Here is a 19663-nt window from a genome sequence, read left to right on the forward strand (position 1 = left end):
CTGGTGTACCTCAGGGGTGTGTGCTTAGCCCACGGCTCTACTCCCTCTATACCTATAGCAGTGTGGCTAGGCTTAGCTCAAATATCATTTTTAAATTTGCTAATGATGTAACCATTGTTGGCAGAATCTCAGATGGTGACAAAAGGGCGTACAGAAGCGAGATATACTAGCTGGTTGAGTGGTGTCACAGCAACAACCTTGAACTCAATGCCAGTAAGACTGAAGAGCTGATTGTGTCTTCAGGGAGGACAAGGTGAGGGAACACGAACCAATCCTCACAGAGGGATTAGAAGTGGAGACAGTGTGAAATTTCAAGTTCCTGGGTGTCAAGATCTCTGAGGATCTAACCTAGTCCCAACACATCAAAGTGGCTATATTTCACCATGACTTTGAAGAGATTTGGTTTGTCAGCTAAGACACTCAAACTTCTATAGAGGTACTGTGGAGAGTAATTTGACAGGCTGCATCACCGTCTGGGTATGGGGTGGGAGAGGCTACTGTACAGGATTGAAAGAAGATACAGAAAGTTGTAAAATTGGTCAGCTCCATCTTGGGAACTAGTCTCCATAGTATCCAAGACATCTTCAAGGAGCAGTGCCTCAGAAAGATGAGCATCACCCACAACATGCCCTCTTCTCATTGTTACTATCAGGAAGGTGGCAAAGACGTCTTAGGGCACTTACTCAGGAATTCAGGAACAGCTTGTTCCCCTCTGCCACACAGTTTAGAAATGGCCATTGAACCCTTGAACACTGCCTCACTTTTTAAAAAATATGTTATTTCTGTTTATGTATATAAAGATTTATGATTTACTTATTTATTTGTCTCTTTCTGCATTATTATACATTGCATTGAACTGCTGCTGCTAAGTTAACAAATTTCATGGCACATGCCAGTGATAATGAACCTGAATGTGATTCATACCCCGACCATCCATGTACCTATCCAAATTTCACCTAAATCTTGCATACACCACTTGTGCTGGCAGCGCGTTCCACGCCCTCACCACTGCTTGAATGAAGAAGTTTCCCCTCATGTTCCCCTTAATCTTCTCACCTTTCACCCTTAACCCATGACGTTTTTAGTTGTCATCCCATCCAACCACAGGGCAAAGTGCTTGCTTGCATTTACCCTATCTTCTTATTCTGGTTTCTGCACCCTTCCTTTCTATCCTGATGGAGGGTCCTGGCCCGAAATGTTGGCTATTTATTCCCTCCATACTCCCCTAACATATTGAGTTCCTCCAGTATTTCCGTGTGCGTTGTTCAAGATTTCCATCATCTGTGGCACCTCTTGTGTTTATGCCCTTCTGTTCTACTTATGTTCCATGTTCTAGTTTATATTATTAGTTACCAGGTTAGCTTGCAGCAGTATTATCAGTAAACATTGTGAAGACCTTCTAGAACCAGGCATTTTGCAATTAAATTTCGAGCTGTGAGATCAACTTCATCCAACAAAACTTTGACACAAAGAAAATTTAACACACAACGTGAAACAAAGATTTGACCTGCAAATATGTTTTTCTCTTTAATGTTAGCAAGGAGACAGAACACGAAAATTTTTTAAAGAAAATTACATGTTGTACAGATAAAATAAATGTGTAATAAGTAAAGGCAGAGTATTTGGTTTTAGAGTTTTATTTCTAAAGACATAACCAAAAGGAAGTGCAGACATTTATATAAAAAATTGCTGCAGTAGAAAATCTGTGTGGAATAATATTAGTTAAATGTGTTGGTAACAATTGTTACCTGGGTCTGGAGATTTCTTCTCTTAATGGAAGGAGATTGTCCTTTCCATGTAATGATTGACAACTCTCCAGGAGTGTCTCGAAGTCTTCAGCAACTAAATGTTAATCTCCTAAAAGCTGTTGCAAAGCATTCAGAGGAAAGATCTTAGAATGCTCTGATTTCACTGGACAACAAAGATTTTGCTTCCGGAATACTTTTGGGTGTACCTTAAGGATTTTGGACTGCTGACCATGAAAATCACCGTGAAATTTCCCTATCATGCACCACTTTTTAATATCACCTATGTTTCGTAATTCCAGTCAATTAAAATGTTGCCCATAATGTAAGCTGAAACCATGAAATACAACACATTACTAAAGATTCATTTTCTGCATTCCCAGTTAGACATTTCCCTGCAAATCTTGGTGCTTTCCGTGACTTGCATAGTGAAAGGTTGCACCAGGATGTTGCAGTCATGGAGAAATGGTATCAGGTCAACTGGAATCCATCAATGCTGGCTGATTATTGTTGGATAGTTAAGCGAGAAGCCTCAAACACTAAGTACAAATGAAAATCATCAACAAAGCAGTTTTAGGTTAGTTGAACTATTGCAAAGCGTCAGCACCGTCATGCAGTTAAAATCATTATATTCAATAAAAGTTAATTTCTTTTTACTACAAATTACTATGTGATAAAGTAGTCTGAAATTATATTTGTGTTCAGCTTCAAGTGTCTATCACAAGCAAGAAAAAATTCTGAGGAAGCAACACTTTTGAAAAAAACGTGTTGGTCCAGTGTTCTTTGCAATGGTTTTATTCAGTCTGAAATATTGCAGAATATTGGTATTCCTTTAGCTTTCTTTAGCATCTTCGCTTTGTGGTGTTCAAAGGGCAGTAGAGTAGAGTATCTGGTATACATGCTACCTTACAGATCCAGGAAACTAATCTCGGTTTCTCTCTGTATGTAGTCTGAGTGATCTCCCTATGATTGTGAGTGCTTCCTCTGGGCTCCCTAGTTTCTTCCCACATCCCAAAGACAATGTGGGTTGGTAGATTAATTGGTCACTGTAAATTGTCCTTTGCAACTAAGTGAGTAGTAGATTCCAGGTGCAGATGATAAAAACATTATGAGGATTAATCAGGATTAGTGTTCATAGGTGTTTGGTAAACAGCAATGAGTGAAAGTCTTGCTTCTGCTTTGTGTAACTCTATTACTTTTAGGTTGACATGACTTGAATAATCTCATCAAGTCAGAGTCAAAGTAAACTTTTTATTGAAGTATGAAAATGTCATCATATACTACCCTGAGATTCATCAAAGATTTATTAAAAGCTTACGTGTGGTATCTCTGAGGTGGCAGACTCCAAAACTATAGAAACAACCAACTTCCCCAAGGGATCTCCAGACTGTGGTGATGCACTTGTATTGATTTATTTACATAGAAGGTGTAAAGAAGAAAAGCTTTGTTTGTTAAAATTGCACTGTTGAAAAATTAGCCTAGAAGCACATAAAGCATTGCATGGGAAGTAATTTCTTCAATAAACAAGGATAGTAACCTTAAAGTTGATTTGGTAAGACTCTGCTAAAATTGGCTTGGGATTTGTAAAAAGTAGACTTGGGCCATCACATCAAGACATAGTAAAAGTCTAAACTTCTGATTAATCAGAATGTCATATTTCTAACAAACAGTGCTAATTAGAGTGAACTGTCAAATATCCATATAAAAATAAAAGCAACCTTAAAACTCACACAAAATGCTGGAGGAGATCAGCAGGTTAGGCAGCATCTATGGAGAGGAATAAAGAGTCAATATTTTGGGCCGAGACCCTTCCTGATGAACTCTCGGCCTGAAATGTCAACTCTTTATTCCTCTCCATAGATGCTGCCTAACCTGTTGAGTTCCTCCAGCATTTTGTATGTTACTCTGGGTTTGCAGCTTTTGCTTGTGTTTAAATGAATTAGGCTTTTAGCACAGAAACATTGCAAGGGTAATCCACTTAATGGCCTATTATAAACACAGAAGATTCTGTAGATGCTGGAAATCCAGAGCAACACATACATAATGCTGGAGGAACTCAGCAGGCCAGGCAGCATCTATGGAAATGAATTTATGGACATTTCAGATTGAGACCCTTCATCAGGACTGGAAAGGAAGGGGAAGATGTCGGAATAAGAAGGTGGAGGGAGAGGAAGGAAAACAAGCTAGAAGGTGATACCGCCTGCTAATTCACTTCCAATTGGTGTAGAACAACATTATGGAAGCATAATGGTTAAGAAGCCTGGCCAGCCAAATTGCGGAGATGAGTTTGAGTCCAACCATGATAGCTGGGAAAATTTAAATTCAGGTAACTGAACACATCTGGAATTAAATGTGAGCATCCATAATAGCCACTGTTAAAGTACTGGATTGTTTACTAAAAGCTCATGTTGTCAGATGTGACTCCAGACCACTGCAGTAGTTGACTCTGAAATGAACCAGCAAAAACCACCCTGTGCCAGGGACATATAAGGAAGGACATTAAGTGCTGACTTTGGAAATAATGTGGACAAATGTTTAAAAACAAGGACAGCTTTAGTGATGTTGACAATTAATGTGTGACTGCACAGCATTAGTTTCCAGTCCTCACTGTTTGGTGTATTTCAAACCTGTGCATCCATTAAGATACCTTCAATTGGAAAAAAATGCCTAAAGGTAATGACCATGACCGCTCTGGAGAGGACTGTTATTAGAGCTGCTTTACGGAATGAGGTATTCACAGATATAGCTTTTCTCATTACGGCACACTTCATCCGACCATTTGCCTTGGCCGCCGATGGACGCTGCCGCACAGTTCTCCCGGGACCCACCACGTGGCTCGTTACGGTCCCAGTTAAAGTAGTTAATCGCCATTCCATTCACGTCGACAAACTTGCCCTCGGAAGTCATGTCGTTGACTCCAATCCAGAAGTCTGTCGCCCCGGCCAGGCTCTTCTTGGCATAGCTGCGGAGAGAGTTGTTCTCGTCACTGTTGCGGGGGATGCTCAAGGTTCCTCCTTGGGCGATGCAGTCTTCGTTGGCGGCGTGGAAGCTCTTAGTGCCTTTGGACGCCAGGTAACACTTTTTGTGAACTTTTGTCCCTTTCAAGCAGACTGTGAGGAGAGAAAATGATCTTTATGTTATGCTTTTCAACATTTCAAAGCAAATTTATTATCAAATTATAGATATTGTATGTCACCATATACTACACTGTAGTATATGATGTACTATACTATACCATATACTTTCACAGTAGAACAAAGAAATACAATAGAATCAATGAAAAACTCCACACAAACCAATGTACAAAAGAAGACAAACCGACTGTATTCACAAAAGACAGTATCCCGGGAGTAGGGCGAGGAATTCTCCTCAGGTGGAAGCCGTGCCCTTGGAGTGCACTGAGGACCTCTCCTCATATAGAGGCAGCGTCCCGGGAGTGCAGAGAGGAACTAGCCTCAGATGGAGACAGTGGGCTAGGAGTTCAGTAAGGACTTCACCTCATGTGGAGGCAGTGTCCTGGGAGTGGCAATAGGGACCTCACCTCATGTGGAGGCAGTGTCCTGGGAGTGGCAATAAGGACCTCACCATGTGGAGGCAGTGTCCTGGGAATAGGGTGAGGACCTCTCATCTAATGGATGCAGTGCCCTGGCTGTGCAGAAAAGATCACTACTCAATTGAAGACGCTGCTGTCTGCACCACAGTCCTTCATTATGTCTTCCCCCACCGCAGAATCTGAAATAGTTGATGCCCGAAGTTGAGACAACATTCTGATATGGAGCAATGGTGGGTTTTTTTAATCAGTAATGAGATTAATACTCCCACTGGAGGAGGCAATGGAGCAAATCCCTGATAACCCACTTTCCAGTTGTTTAGAGTTCCCAATGGTCTAACATTTGACAAACTGGTGGATTCTCCAGGGACCCAGTTCCTAACTCCCTTTAAGCTTACTGAGTCGATGGTTCCTGCCAGCCCTGGTTCTGTTTTCCTCACCTCCACGTGACCCACCTGCTTCGCGAGAACATTTAATATGTTACTGTATGGTGTAATATCTTTAAAAAAACAGTGAATTAGAAAGTTTGGGGTATTAACTAATAATAATATATAGAATTCTTGGAAGTCTGCCGGTCCAGCATCAATAATGTCTTAAACATGTTGAATTATGGTGTTTTATTGGCACAGGGAGTGGTAGCTGTGTGGTGAACTACATATACCTGTCTGGACACGCCCCCCCCCCCCCCCCCCCCCCCGCTGACTGCTCCTGTGGTTTCTCCCACAGACCCCGGTATAAAGGCGATTGGGGCCTGAGCCCTGCCTCTCAGTCGCCAGGATGTAGCATGGTGGTCAATTGCTGCTTGTTCTTTCTTCCAGTCAATAAAAGCCGATATCTCGCCTCACGTCTCAGAGAGTTATTGATGGTGCATCAAGCTGATACCGAGAGTGGCAGTGAAGTCATTCTGGAGATGGCTGTTAAACCCCTCAGATGAAGTGGTTAAAGGTCATGAGTGGCAGACACTGGATAGAGGAGTTGTGATGGTTAGTATCAGGAATGGCAGTAGGATTGGCAGCAATGCTACTGAAAGATTAGAGACAGAGAGTCATAGTGCACTACAGCACAGGAAGAGGCTCTTTGTCCTATCTAGTCTGTGCTGAATTTATTATTAGCTTTTACAGAGTCACAGAATCATGGAAAAATACAGCTCAGTAACAGACCTTTTGGCCCATCTAGTCCATAAACCTTTATAAATTAGCTTTATTTGTCACATGCACATCAAAACATTAAAACATATTGTGAAATGCATCAGATACAGTTAAGACCAATGCAGCAGTTATGCATTATGCTGGAGGCAGCCCACAACTGTTGCCACACTTCCAGTGCTAACATAGCATGCCCACAACTTACCAACCTTAACTGTGTGTCTTTGGATTGTGGAAGGAAACCAAAGCACCCAGAGGAAACCCTTATAAGCAGCCAAGGGGAGAATGCACAAACGGCGGGAACTGAAGCCGGATTTCTGGCGCTGTGAAGTCTTGCACTAACTGCTACACTACTGTGGCACCCATAGACGGAACAGCAATAGACTGGTACTGGGATTGACACTGACCCTGCCATTATGCCATCCTCCCCCCAGAGCATGACTCACCAGTCTGCAGTGCTTGTGTTTCCTTAAGCAAGTTTACTTCCCGCCACAGCTTGTCAATCTCATTTCTCAAATTGTCTTTACCTGTGGTTTAACCAGAAAAAAATCATTATACGTTTAACATGTTTGCCTATAAACTTGCAAAAAATAATTATCCAGAACTGAAGATAGGAATTATCGCATCTTCCCAAAGCATCAAGAGCAACACTATACTCAGTCACCCACACTGCAATTAGAGATGAACTTGTAATTGGAATTGCAATTAGTTTATTATTGTCACATTGCCCAAGATACTTGTCTTGCATACTGCTCATACAGGTTAAATCATTACACAGGGCATTGAGGTAGAGCAAGGTAAAACAATAACAATGCAGAATAAAGTGTAATAGCTACGGAAAAAGTCCAGGCCAAATAAACGATAAGGAGCCAGTGTAATGAGGTCTTCCAGCCTGTGTGGGGAGCCAGAGAGCACTGGACGTCGAGGTTTTTTTTATTTATTATGAAACAGTGTGGAATAGGCCTTTTTGACCCTTCAAACCGCGCTGCCCAGCAACCTTGATTTAACCCCAGTCTAATCACAGGACAATTTACAGAGACTAATTAGCCTTCCAGCCAGTAGGTCTTTGGATTGTGGGAAGAAACCAGAGCACCCAGAGGAAAACCACGTGGTCACGGGGAGAATGTACAAACTCCTAACAGGCAGCAGGAGGAATTGAACCCAAGTCGCTATTGTGCTAACCGTTACACTATTGTGCTACCCTTTGTAGAGTACCTGAATTGGTTAATTGTTGTTTAACTGATATTGTTAGTTGTTTGACCTTATTAAGATTATTTTTATAGGCTTGGGGATTCTGTACTATTCTGTCACCTGCACTATTTAAGCAGATGTTCCTTAGCCACCGATGTTCTGTAGGAATTCCCAAGTCTGAACTCTGTTCGGCGTCTCTACATGGGAATCTGCCTTTTCTCTGCACTTGAGTTCCATCATTGCCAGTGCTCACCGACAGCAAAATCATGATGAAGTGAAGTGTGGAGTTAAGGTTCCATCTTACCTGCCTAGGGAACCATTCAAAAGTCTTATAACAGCAGAGCAGAAGCTGTCCTTGAACCTGGTGGTACTGACAAGGAAATGATGGAATCTAGATGAAGGGTCTCCATGCTCCCCCACAGATGATGTTCGACCTGCTTAGTTCCGTTGGCGGCTTGTATGTTGCTCCAGATTTCAGCATATGCAGTCACTTATCCCCCTCCTTCTCGAAGATGTGCTCAAATCTCCCCCTCTGGCAATAAAACATCCCCTGAGTTCCCAATAAGTCTACAACTGTCAGGAACGGGGCCGGATGGACCCAAATGCAGGACGCAGACACTGAAGTACTAGGGACCCTGACAACAATTCTGAAGTTGTGATGACCTCCCCCTCACCTGGCCAAACCCTCTCCCGCCTGAATTTGACGAACCACCTCCAGGTGTGGGGACCTTTTCTGGAATATTTTCATAACTTTTCCTTAGATTAAGTTTTTATTTCAGTCCCTTACTTTCAGCTTTTTTTTCTTGGTAGTAGGCATTATTATCTTTTGTTCTTATTTTCATGTACAGTTTTGGGGGTTTGAATGTTCTGATTTATATTTCCTACATTTTGCTGTGGTTGGTCTGGAATTTTTTTTCTCTTGCAGTGGGGTGGGTACTAACTTTACACGACTTTAGTTTGGGTGCTTTTTTATCATTATTTTGAATCATGTTATCATTGTATGTTTATCTTGCACTGTATTCATCTCTTATTTTGGTCTTGGGTTTTTTTTGTTGTTGTAGTGTTGTAAAAATGCTTAAAAAATCAATTTAAAAAAAGATCTACTGACCCTAACCAAGCCCAACTGCAAACCTGCGCATTACCTCTCTGAACTTCCACACAAACTACACTGGCAGGAAGTACCTCCAGAGGAACTCAATGGATCAGGCAGCATCTATGGAGGGAAGGGGACAGTCAATACTTTGGGTTGAGACCTGTCATCTGGACCAGATGAAAGGTTTTGACCTGAAACGTCAACTGTTGATTATCTCCCACTGATGCTGCCTGTCCTGCTGAGTTCTTCCCGCTTTTTGTGTATTCCTTCAGATTCCAGTCTCTGCTGTCTCTTGTGTGAGGCTTTAACAAGGCTTTGATGGATCAGAGTGTACAATTGTTATTTTTCTCATAGTTTAACATTTCCTATTTTTTAATGTGTGCAATTGTTCAGTGAATTTTCCTGTAAGTGTAGTTTAGCTGATGCACTGTTTTTTTAGAAGCTTCAATTGTCTGCAGCAGATGTCACACTACTTGAGCCTATTTCACAGGTTGCATTTTATCATTGGACTGTGCTTTACCTCTCTAGTGAGCTAGCTTTTGGTATAAGACAAGCACAATTTCATTTCCTTTGTTCTTTATTCTTCTTCACTTTCTCGTTCTCTCGTACAGAAGAGTGAGTTGGTTACCGTTGTTTCTTATTGTTATAAACATTCAATAAAGTTCAGTTAATTTATTATCAAAGTTCATTTGTATCACCATATACAACCCTGAGTCTCATTTTCTCGTGGGCGTGCTCAGTAATCCGTAATAGAATAATAAACATTATAGAATCAGTGGAATTCCACAACAACATGCGCATTTCAAACAGTGCGCCAATTGTGCCAACACAAAAAGAAATAAATAATAATAGCAAATAGATAAGCAATAAACATCAAGAACTTGAGATGAAGAGTCCTTGAAAATGAGTCCATAGGTTGCGGGAATATTTCAGTGATGGGGCAACTGAAATTGAGTAAAGTTATCCCCTTTGTTTCAAGAGACTGATGGTTGAGGGGTAATAACTGTTCCTGAACCTGATGGTGTGAGTACTGAGGCTCCTGTACCTCCTTCCTGATTGCTGCAGCGACTATAACTACGAATTTCTGAAGAATCTCTGAATCATGAAATCAACAGGACCTAACAGCATAGACGTGAGTCTAATGCACAACAGAATTTTGCAGCGTCGGTCAATGCATAAAACATGCACTGGCTACCACGCATTGTAGCACCAATGCACTGACCCAGTGTAGAATAATTTCTCATGGGTAAGTTATGCAGTTCATGCATTGTTCCACAAGGTGGAGCTTTCTTACTACAAGTAAATGCAGCATTTTCTCTCAATGTGGCAAGCAGATGGATTAAGACAACACTCACTATTCATAGTCATAAGCATGAATATAGCTCTTTGTAAGCTTGAAGAACATGTTGTCCTTGATAAGGCTCCGTATTGTCTTCCTTCTGCAACACTGTGTCAATTTCAGATCGGAACAAAAACATTTAAAAATGCATATGCTAGAAAACTGCAATTACCTTCTGATGGGGCTTCAATTGAAATGCTGCCTCTAATTCCCTCTGTACAGGTGTGTTCTTTTATAAAGCTGCAATATTACCTCATGTCTCTTGAACTCAATCCTCCAATTAATGATGGCCAACATACCATACTGCTCCTTAACCACCCTGTCAACCTTGAGGGATCTGCGGACGTGGACCGCAAGATCCCTCTGTTCCAACACAATGCTGAGCAGTCTGCCATTAACCCTGTACTCTGCCTTCAAATTCTACTTTTCAAAGTGAATCACTTCACACTTTTCTGTATTGCCACTTCTCAGTCCAGCTCTGCATCCTATCAATGTCCGGTTGTAAATTATGGCAGCCATCTACACTATCCAGAGCACCACTAACCTTTGTGTAATATGCAAACTTATCAACCCACCCTTTCATTCCTTCATCTAAGTCATTTATAAAAGTCACAAAGAGAAGGGGTGTCAGAACAGATCCCTGTGGACCACCACTAGTCATTGACAGCCTGTCAGAAGACACTCCATCTACTATCACTCAGTGCCTTTTGTGGACAAGCCAATTTCAAATCCACACAGCCAAGTTTCCCTGGATGCCATACCTCCTGACTTTCTGAATGAGCTTATCATATACACCATATCCATAAGACCACAATAAGATCATAAATCATTGGAGCAGAATTGGGACACTTGGCCCATTGAGGCTGCTCTGCAATTTCATCGTGGCTGATTTATCATCCACTTCAACCCAGTTCTCCAGCCTTCTCCCCATAACCTTTGACACTGACAAATCAACAAATCCTGCTTGGCCTGTATATGACATCCTACTCAGAGCAAAGTGGCTGAATTTTTATTAACCTCTCAACCTCTTTAGATATACTCAGTGACCTGGCTTCCACTGCCGTCCATGGCAATGAATTCCACAGACTCACCATTCTCTGGCTAAAAAACATCTTTCTCATATCTGGTCTGAATGGACATCCATCTGTTCAGAGCTGTGCTGTTTGCTCCTAGACTCTCATTATAGGAACATCTTCTCCATAACCACTCTATCTAGGCCTTCCAATACCCACTGCTCTACCTTCATCAGTTTGTTTTGTCATTTCCTTGAGATCAATAAGGCTCACAAGCCATGGCCTGTCCCTTACAAAACCATGCTGACAATCGCTGAGCAAGCTATGCTTCTGCAAACATACATAAATCCTGTCTCTAAGAATCCTCTCCAATAGCTTACCCATCACTGACGTAAGACTCACTGGTCTATAATTCCCAGGATTATCCCTATTACCTTCTTGGACAAAGGAATGACATTTGGTGAATAGATCCGCCTATTTTCTGGTACCACTCCTGTGGCCAGTGATGGTGCAAAGATCATTGCCAGCAGTGCAGGACTCTCTTCTCTCACTTCCCATAGTAACCTGGGATATTTCTTGTCCAGCATCAGAGGCTTATCTATCCTGAAGTTTTTACGAAAGTTCCAAAACATCCTCTTTCTTAACCTTGACATGTTCTAGCACATTATCCTGTTCTCAGTGTGGTTATAAACTGCTAGCAATTCCACGTTCATGCTCTGACCTATAATGCAACCACAATGCTTGACTGAAAGTTAAAAACTTTAATGATCTTGTGGGATTCAGTGGTACATAGTGCTCGGTGTCCGTGTGGATTCAGACTCGCAGTCCCACTGATGCCATGCACCCATGCATCAAGCACCCCTGTCTATGAAATCCTACTCTAATTCCATTTTATTCTTCCACAGTGCTTTCACTAATTGGTCTCACAGGATGAAGGTCGAGGTTGGGCAGCACATTCATGAAATATGAATCAGAATCAGGTTTAATATCACCAGCATATGGTGTGGAATTTGTTGTCTCTGTAGTAGCAGTACAATGCAATGCGTTATAAGAGAGGGAAAAACCATGAATTACAGTAAGTATATCCAGTATGTATCTTAATCAGTTAAATTAAATAAGTAGTGCAAAAATAGAAATAAACAAGTAGCAAGGTAGTGTTCATGGGTTCAAGGTCCATTCAGAAATCACAGAGCAGAGGGGAAGAAGTTATTCCTGAATCGTTGAGTGTGTGTCTTCACTGGGTTGAAATATCATTTGTTTTAGAAACACATTATACTAACTTGACATGCTGTCCAGCTGAAGGAGTGCCGTACTGCCAATGGAAATATGACCCAGGCCCCACCTGCTCACTTGGTTCTTTGATGCCATTTTGAGGAAAAGCAAGGCAGTTTTTCCAAGATGTCCCATGAAATGTTTATCTCATTATAATTACCTCCTCAAAAAGGCAACATCTATCGTCAAAGCAACACATGCAAAATGCTGCAGGAACTCAACAGGTCGGGCAGCATCTATGGAAATGAATAAACCTTTGATGTTTCAGGCTGAGACCCTTCTTCAGGACTCATCAAAGATCCTAACCATCCAGATCATGCCCCCATGTCATCTTCTCACACCTACCATTGGGCAGGAGGTACAGAAGCAGGAAGACCCATGCCACCATGTTCAAGAACAGTTCCTTTCCTTCAGCCATTCATGTCTTAGATCAACCAGCAAAATTGTAATTACCACTCCAGATTAAAATTCAAAACTCTAATGAACACTCTGATCACTTTGAACTAAAATGGGCCTTCCCCCCCCCCCCATTCCAATTGTGTTCTTGTTGCAACAACTGTGTATAATTTATATTTAATATATGCTTAATGATATGTTTAATTGTCAGCATTTGATTTTGGTACCGGAATGTGTGATGAGGCTTACAGGCTGTTCGCAGCATAGGTTGTGTTGATTGTTAATGGGAACGATGCATTTGACGCTATGTTTCAATGTGCATGTGATAAATCAATAAATCTGTATCTTTTCTTGGGAATACTACTTATATAATGCTATGTTCCTGTGATGCTGCTTCAATTAAGTTGTTCATTGCAATTATATACACATGTACTCGTGCACGTGACAATACACTGCACTTTTATCTTGCCACCTAAAGGCAGATTACCAAATCATCACATTGATAATATGAAAATTGTAGTACTTATATTGAATATCATGTTTTAAGTGGATGACTGCACTTCAGAACTACTGCACTGAAAGGTACATCAGATTATTAAGTCAAGTCAGGTTAAGGCCAAGTTCATTGTCATTTAACCGAATAGACGAATAGATGCATACTGTCAAATGAAACAACTTTCCTCCAGACCAAGGTGCACAACAAAGTACATTTATTATCAAGGTATGCATGCCGTATACAACCCTGAGATTCATCTTCCCACAGACAACCACGAAACAAAGAAACATCATGGAACCCATTCAAAGAAAACATCAAACACCCAACGTGCAAAAAAAAGAACAAATCGAACAAACGACAAAAAAAAATGACGGAGAACACAGAATATAAAACATTAGACCACAGAGTCATTGAAATGGTCTAGGAATGTACAGTTCAGTTCAACTTAGCGTTGTGTCGTTTGTCTGCAGAGCCAATTCACCCTGATTGAAATTGCACAAAGTAGCAATAAAAATACATACAGCATGAATACAGTACAGAACAAATAAGGTAATACTACCATAAATAAATTAATAAATAATAATATGCATTTATGTCCCAAGTTAGAAAGTAAACAGTATAACACTACTGGCACTTCATGTGTGATGAGACCTGGGTGGTGGTAGGGAGTTCAGTAGTTTCACAGCCTGGGTGCAGAAGCTGTTTCCCATCATAACAGTACTTGTCCTAATGCTATGGTATCTCCTACAGTGCTTTTATGGAATCTCAGGTTTTCCACGTTAGGTTTGTGACTACACTTCAAGTCTAATGCAGTGAGAGACACATCAGATTATCCTTAATGTTGTGGCACTGTAGAAATAAACAAAATACTACAAATTTGGTTCATTGGCTCATTGGTGAGACCGACGGCAATGGGGCTGCTTGGCGCAGTTGCTTTGCGTGACCATGACGTTGCCTGTTATAGCCACAGGAGAGGAGGCACTGGAAGCAGGGTGGTACAGAACAGAAACACTGGGGGCATGCTGGGTTGGTGGCTGCACCCAGCAGGCCAGCTCTCCCATTGGGCTACTCTCCAGTGTTTGCTTCCTAGAAGACAAGCTGGACCAGCCTTTGTCTACGGCTGACCCAGTGCAAGATGAGGAACTGCTGTGTACATGTTCTTGTGGAAACATGGCTTAGGACAACGTCCCATGCACTATCAATTCTCAGGCCATGCCACTCCACGACTTGTGCTCATACTTTGTATCGGTACAGTGCTGTGCAAAAGTCTTAGGCACCCGTAAAAAAATTCTGTAAAGCAAAGATGCTTTCAAAAATAATTAAATGAAAAGTTTCTTAATATCAGAAAATTTAATATAAAGAACAATAAACAGTAAAAAAAAAAACTAATTCCAATCAAAATTTGGTGTGACCACCCTTTTCCTTTAAAATTTCATCAATTTTCTTAGGTATACTGTCCTGCAGTTTTATACAAAAATCGGCTGGTAGGTTGGTCCAAGCATCTTGGATAACTTGCCATAGTTCTTCTACAGATGTTGGCTGTCTCATTTGCTTCTTCCTCTTCAGATAATCCCAGACAGCCTCGATGATATTGAGATCAGGGCTCTGTGGAGGCCATACCATCTGAAACATTAGCTGTGTGCCAGAGGTTTGTGCATGTCAGGGAGCAGGAATGAGTGCTATTGCTATTACAAAGGAAAAGGTGCTAAGCAAACTCAAATGTTTTAAGGTGGATAAGTCACCTGGACCAGATGGACTATATCCCAGAGTCCTGAGAGAGGTTGCTGAAGAGATAACGGATGATTTGGTCATGATCTTCCAAGAATCACTTGATCCTGGCATGGTCCCAGAGGACTGGAAGATTGCAAATGTCACTCCACTCTTTAAGGGATGGAAGCAAAAGAAAGGAAGCCTAACCTCGGCAGTTGGTAAAGTGTTGGAGTTATTAAGGACGAGGTTTCCAGGTAATTGGAGACTAATGAGAAAATAAGTCAAAGTCAGCATAATTTCTGTAAAGGGAAATCTTGCCTGACAAATGTGCTGGAGTTCTTCGAACAGAGTGGACAAAGGAGAGGTAGTAGATGTCATTTACTTGGATTTTCACAAGGCGTTTAATAAGGTGCCACACTTGAATCTGCTTAACAAGATAAAATGCTATGGCATTACAGGAAAGATACTGACATGGGTAGTGGAATGGCTGACAGGCAGGAGGCAATGAGTGGGAATAAAAGGGGCTTTTTCTGATTGGCTGCTGGTGACTAGTGGTGTTCCTTAGGGGTCAGTATTGGGACCGCAACTTTTTCACATTGTTTGTCAATGATTTAGATAACGGAATTAATTACTTTGAGGCAAAGTTTGCGGATGACATGAAGATAGGTGGAAGGGTAGATAGTGCTGAGGAAACAATGCAATTGCGGCTGGACTTAGACAAATTGGAAGAATGGGCAAAAAAGTAGCAGATGGAGTACAGTGTTGGGAAATGTCTGATAATGCATTTTGATAAATGGAACAATGGTGTGGACTGTTATCTAAATGGGGAGAAGATTCAAACATCAGAGTTGCAGATGGACTTAGAAGTGTTCGTGCAAGACTACCAGAAGGTTAATTTACAGGTTGAGTCTGTGGTAAGGAATGAAAATACAACGTTGGCATTCATTTCAAGGGGAATAGAATATAAAAGCAAGGAGATAATGCTGAGGCTTTATAAGACCCTAGTCAGGACACACTTAGAGTATTGTCAACAGTTCTGGACCCCATATCTCAGAAAGGATGTGTTGCAATTGGAGAGAGTCTAGAGGGGTTTCACAAGGGTGATTCTGGGAATGCAGGGGTTAACATATAAGAAGCATTTGGCAGCTTTGGTCCTGTACTCACAAGAATTTGTGGGGATCTCATTGAACCTACAGAATGTTGAAAGGACTAAATAGGGTGGATGTGGAGAGGATGTTTGCTATGGTGGGGTATGCAGTTCTAAAGGATACAGCCTCAAATTTAAGGGGTGACCCTTTAGAACAAAGGTAAGGAGGAATTTTTTTTAGCCACAGAATAGTGATTCTGTGGAACGCTCTGCCATAGACGGTGGTGCAGGCCAAGTCTGTGTGTATATTAAGAGAGAAGTTGATCGTTTCCTGATCGGTCAGGGCATCAAAGGATATGGCAAGAAAGCTGCTGTCTGGGGTTGAGTGGGATCCGGGATCAGCCATGATGGAATAGCAGAGCAGTCTCGATGGGCTGAATGGCCTAATTCTGCTTCTATGTCTTATGGTCCTATGATACCATATATAAAATCCAAGGTGCTTAAACTTTTTGCTCAGTACTGCATGTGCTTCCATAACAATATGTGTTATGCTGTGCTGTGTGTGACTGTATGTACTGTGCTTTGTACCCTGGCCCAGAGGAGCGCTGTTCTGTTTATCCATAAACATGGTGGCGCAGTGGTTAGCACAACGCTTCACAGTACTAGGGGCCCAGGTTCAATTCTTGCTGCTGCTGTAAGGAGTTTGACTGTTCTATCCATGACCGTGTGGGTTTGCTCTAGGTGCTCTGGTTTCCTCCCACAGTCCAAAGATGTACCGGTTAGTAGGTTAATTGGTCATTGTAAATTGTCCTGTGATTAGTCTAGGATTACATCGGGGGATTGCTGAGCCGAGCACGGCTCGAAGGGGCTATTCAGCACTGTATCTCAATTAATAAATAAGTAAATGAGTATGGTAGAACAATGATTAAATTTGAAGTTGAAGTTGAACTTGAAAATACTAAGAAGCAACCTTATTCTTATGCACTTCAGCCACCACATTCATAAATTGATACATTGTCAGAAGTTGCAAATAAATTATGCAAATCCAGCTCTATGGAGAAACAATTAAGAGAAAGCAATGTTCCCGGGTGGATAAAAATGCTTTAAAATGCAAGCTTTCATTCCTTCACTTTGCAGATTGAAAGCAGCAGCAATCAGAGGCTTTTGACAAACTTACGCAAGGACATTACAAATGAGCCTAATTGTTAGGAAAAAATTAGTAAGGTCACAGTGGGAACTCTGCTACTGTCCAACCAAGATCTAAGAGTAATCAGCATTTAATAATAGGCCAAATGCTTTCATATGTTTTTTTTCAAATATGTTTGGGGCTACAGTCAGTGTCCATTTTATTAGGTACACCTGTATGTTTCCTTGTTAATACAACTATCTAATCAGCCAATCATGTGGCAGCAATTCAAGAGGTCAAGAGGTCCAGTTATTGTTCGGATCAAACAACAGAATGGGGAAGAAATGTGATCTAAGTGACTTTGACCATGGAACGATTGTTGGTGCCAGATGGGGTGGTTTGAGTATCTCAGAAACTGCTGATCTGCTGGGATTTTCCAGCACAACAGTCACCAGAGTTTACAGAGGATGGTGCAAAAAAAAAAAATCCTGTGAGCTGTAGTTCTGTGGATGAAAACATGAAGAAAGGTCAGAGGAGAATGGCCAGACTGGTTCAAGCTGACAGGAAGGCAACAGGAACTCAAATAACCACACGTTACAGCAGTGGTGGGCAGAAGATCATCTCTGAATGCACAACACATCGATGGCAGAAGACCACGAACATACACTCAGTGGTTACTCCAGTATGTATAGGAGGCACCTATTAAAGTAGTCACTATGTGCAATTGCATTGGTAAAAATTCAATATACTTTAGGAATGACATTAATCCAGCAGGTGAAAAACTGATCATTACTGGAGAGAAACAGAATTAGGCGGAGAACAAGCCGTTTAAAATCCAGTCCTGCCAATCTCCTGCTAGTGGGTAGATCCCTTATGTTGCAAAGCTGCTGAAAATGATCCTTTTCCACTGCCTGAATACATGGGTTGGCTGTTTCAAACTGACTGAAAATGAAACCACTTTGCTGATTTATGTGAATGCTGGCAATGCTAACGTTAACACAAGAGGTTCTATAGATGCTGGAACTCCAGAGCAACACACACAAAATGCTGGAGGAACTCAGCAGGTCAGGCAATGAATAAATGAACAATAATATATTCTGGAAATGAATAAACAGGCAGCATTTCAGGCTGAGACCTTTCATCAGGCCGAGACCCTTCCTTAGGCTGATTCCCTTCCTCAAGCCGAGGTCCTTCCTCAGGACAATGGCAACATTCATCCAACCAGGTTCTATCAATTCACTCATAGCATTTAAGGTGAGAAATGTTTCCAGTTTACTCAGGCTTAGAAAAACATTGCAGCACTCTAGAGTCAAGAGAAACCATTCTAAAGTAAGTTGACTTGGAAGTTGACCTTACTGCCGACGCTTAAGCACATTCTACTCAGGGAGGGGGGATATTCAAATATTTGGAGGGTCTTCTCATGATGCCTAATTCAGGACTCTTTTGTCTCCACTCCCTTTACATTTTCTCTTTGTATAAGATGTTTATCTTGCAGATTTGAATAGACAAAGCTTTCTCTACACACACACACACACACACACACACACACACACACATGCTCATGCACACACACACACACACACACATTTCTCAGATGACTTCATGATAATGGATTGCTGTAAGTGCCAATTATCCTCAATTCTAACCGCTTGACACCTTTCCAAACTCCACTGACCCATCAGCAATTGCACCCCCACTACATAATCACGGTATACACAAGCATATGTATGTACACAACTCAGAACTGGATTCGATTGCACACATACTCGTGCTCACGCATCCATGTGCTCATACAAGCACATACATGCACAGGGGAGGGAACTTCCTCCCTTTCACACACACACACATCTCTTAGAAGACTTCATGACGTGCACTGTTGTAGAGTGACTATTATCCTTAATGCTTGACATCTTTTCAAACACTACTGAGCCATCGACAACTATACCCCCAATCCGTAAGCACAGTACACACAAACACATGCATGTACACACCACAGAATTGGTCTTCCCAGCTCACTGTCATGCTGACACTCTTAAATGTTCACACAAACACCACACACACACAACACACACACACACACGCACTCACACACACACATGTGTACTCACACACGCATGCACACTCAGACACATACACGTACATCCGTACATGCACAGTCTCATGCCCATTCACACATGGATGCACACACACGTGCGTACACACTCTCTCTCACACACACACTGATGTTGAATGAGACCTTGGTTACCTTTGCCAGCTTTGGATTTGGACCTGGATGACTGGGCTGTGACCACACACACCCCCGCAACACAGAGACAGGCAAACCAGAGGAGTTTTGTTCCTGCCATAGCGAAACCCCTAGTATCCAGCTGATGATCTGAAAGCAGGGAAGCTTCCTGGAGAAGCCAGCAGAAAAATCTAAACCAGGAGGCAGAGCTGACAGCCCTGGGAGGCACTGAATGTTTGCTCACTACTACTTATATTTATAGGGAAGTTGTGACGT

The 19663-nt window shown here is 41.7% G+C and overlaps 1 protein-coding gene across 1 annotated transcript; it reads right to left on the reverse strand.

Annotated features, from left to right (window-relative positions):
* Window positions 1–1501: 1501 nt before the first annotated feature.
* On the reverse strand, window positions 1502–19626 carry clec3a (C-type lectin domain family 3, member A). Its single transcript, XM_073070403.1, has 3 exons — window positions 19409–19626; window positions 6887–6967; window positions 1502–4855 (listed from the first exon to the last, which is right to left on the reverse strand). Exons 1-3 carry the CDS (start codon window positions 19506–19508, stop codon window positions 4464–4466), a joined length of 573 nt encoding a protein of 190 aa, XP_072926504.1. The 5' UTR covers window positions 19509–19626; the 3' UTR covers window positions 1502–4463.
* Between the last annotated feature and the right edge of the window lie 37 nt (window positions 19627–19663).

This window comes from Hemitrygon akajei, chromosome 17 (genome assembly GCF_048418815.1).
Source record: "Hemitrygon akajei chromosome 17, sHemAka1.3, whole genome shotgun sequence".
NCBI lineage: Eukaryota > Metazoa > Chordata > Chondrichthyes > Myliobatiformes > Dasyatidae > Hemitrygon > Hemitrygon akajei.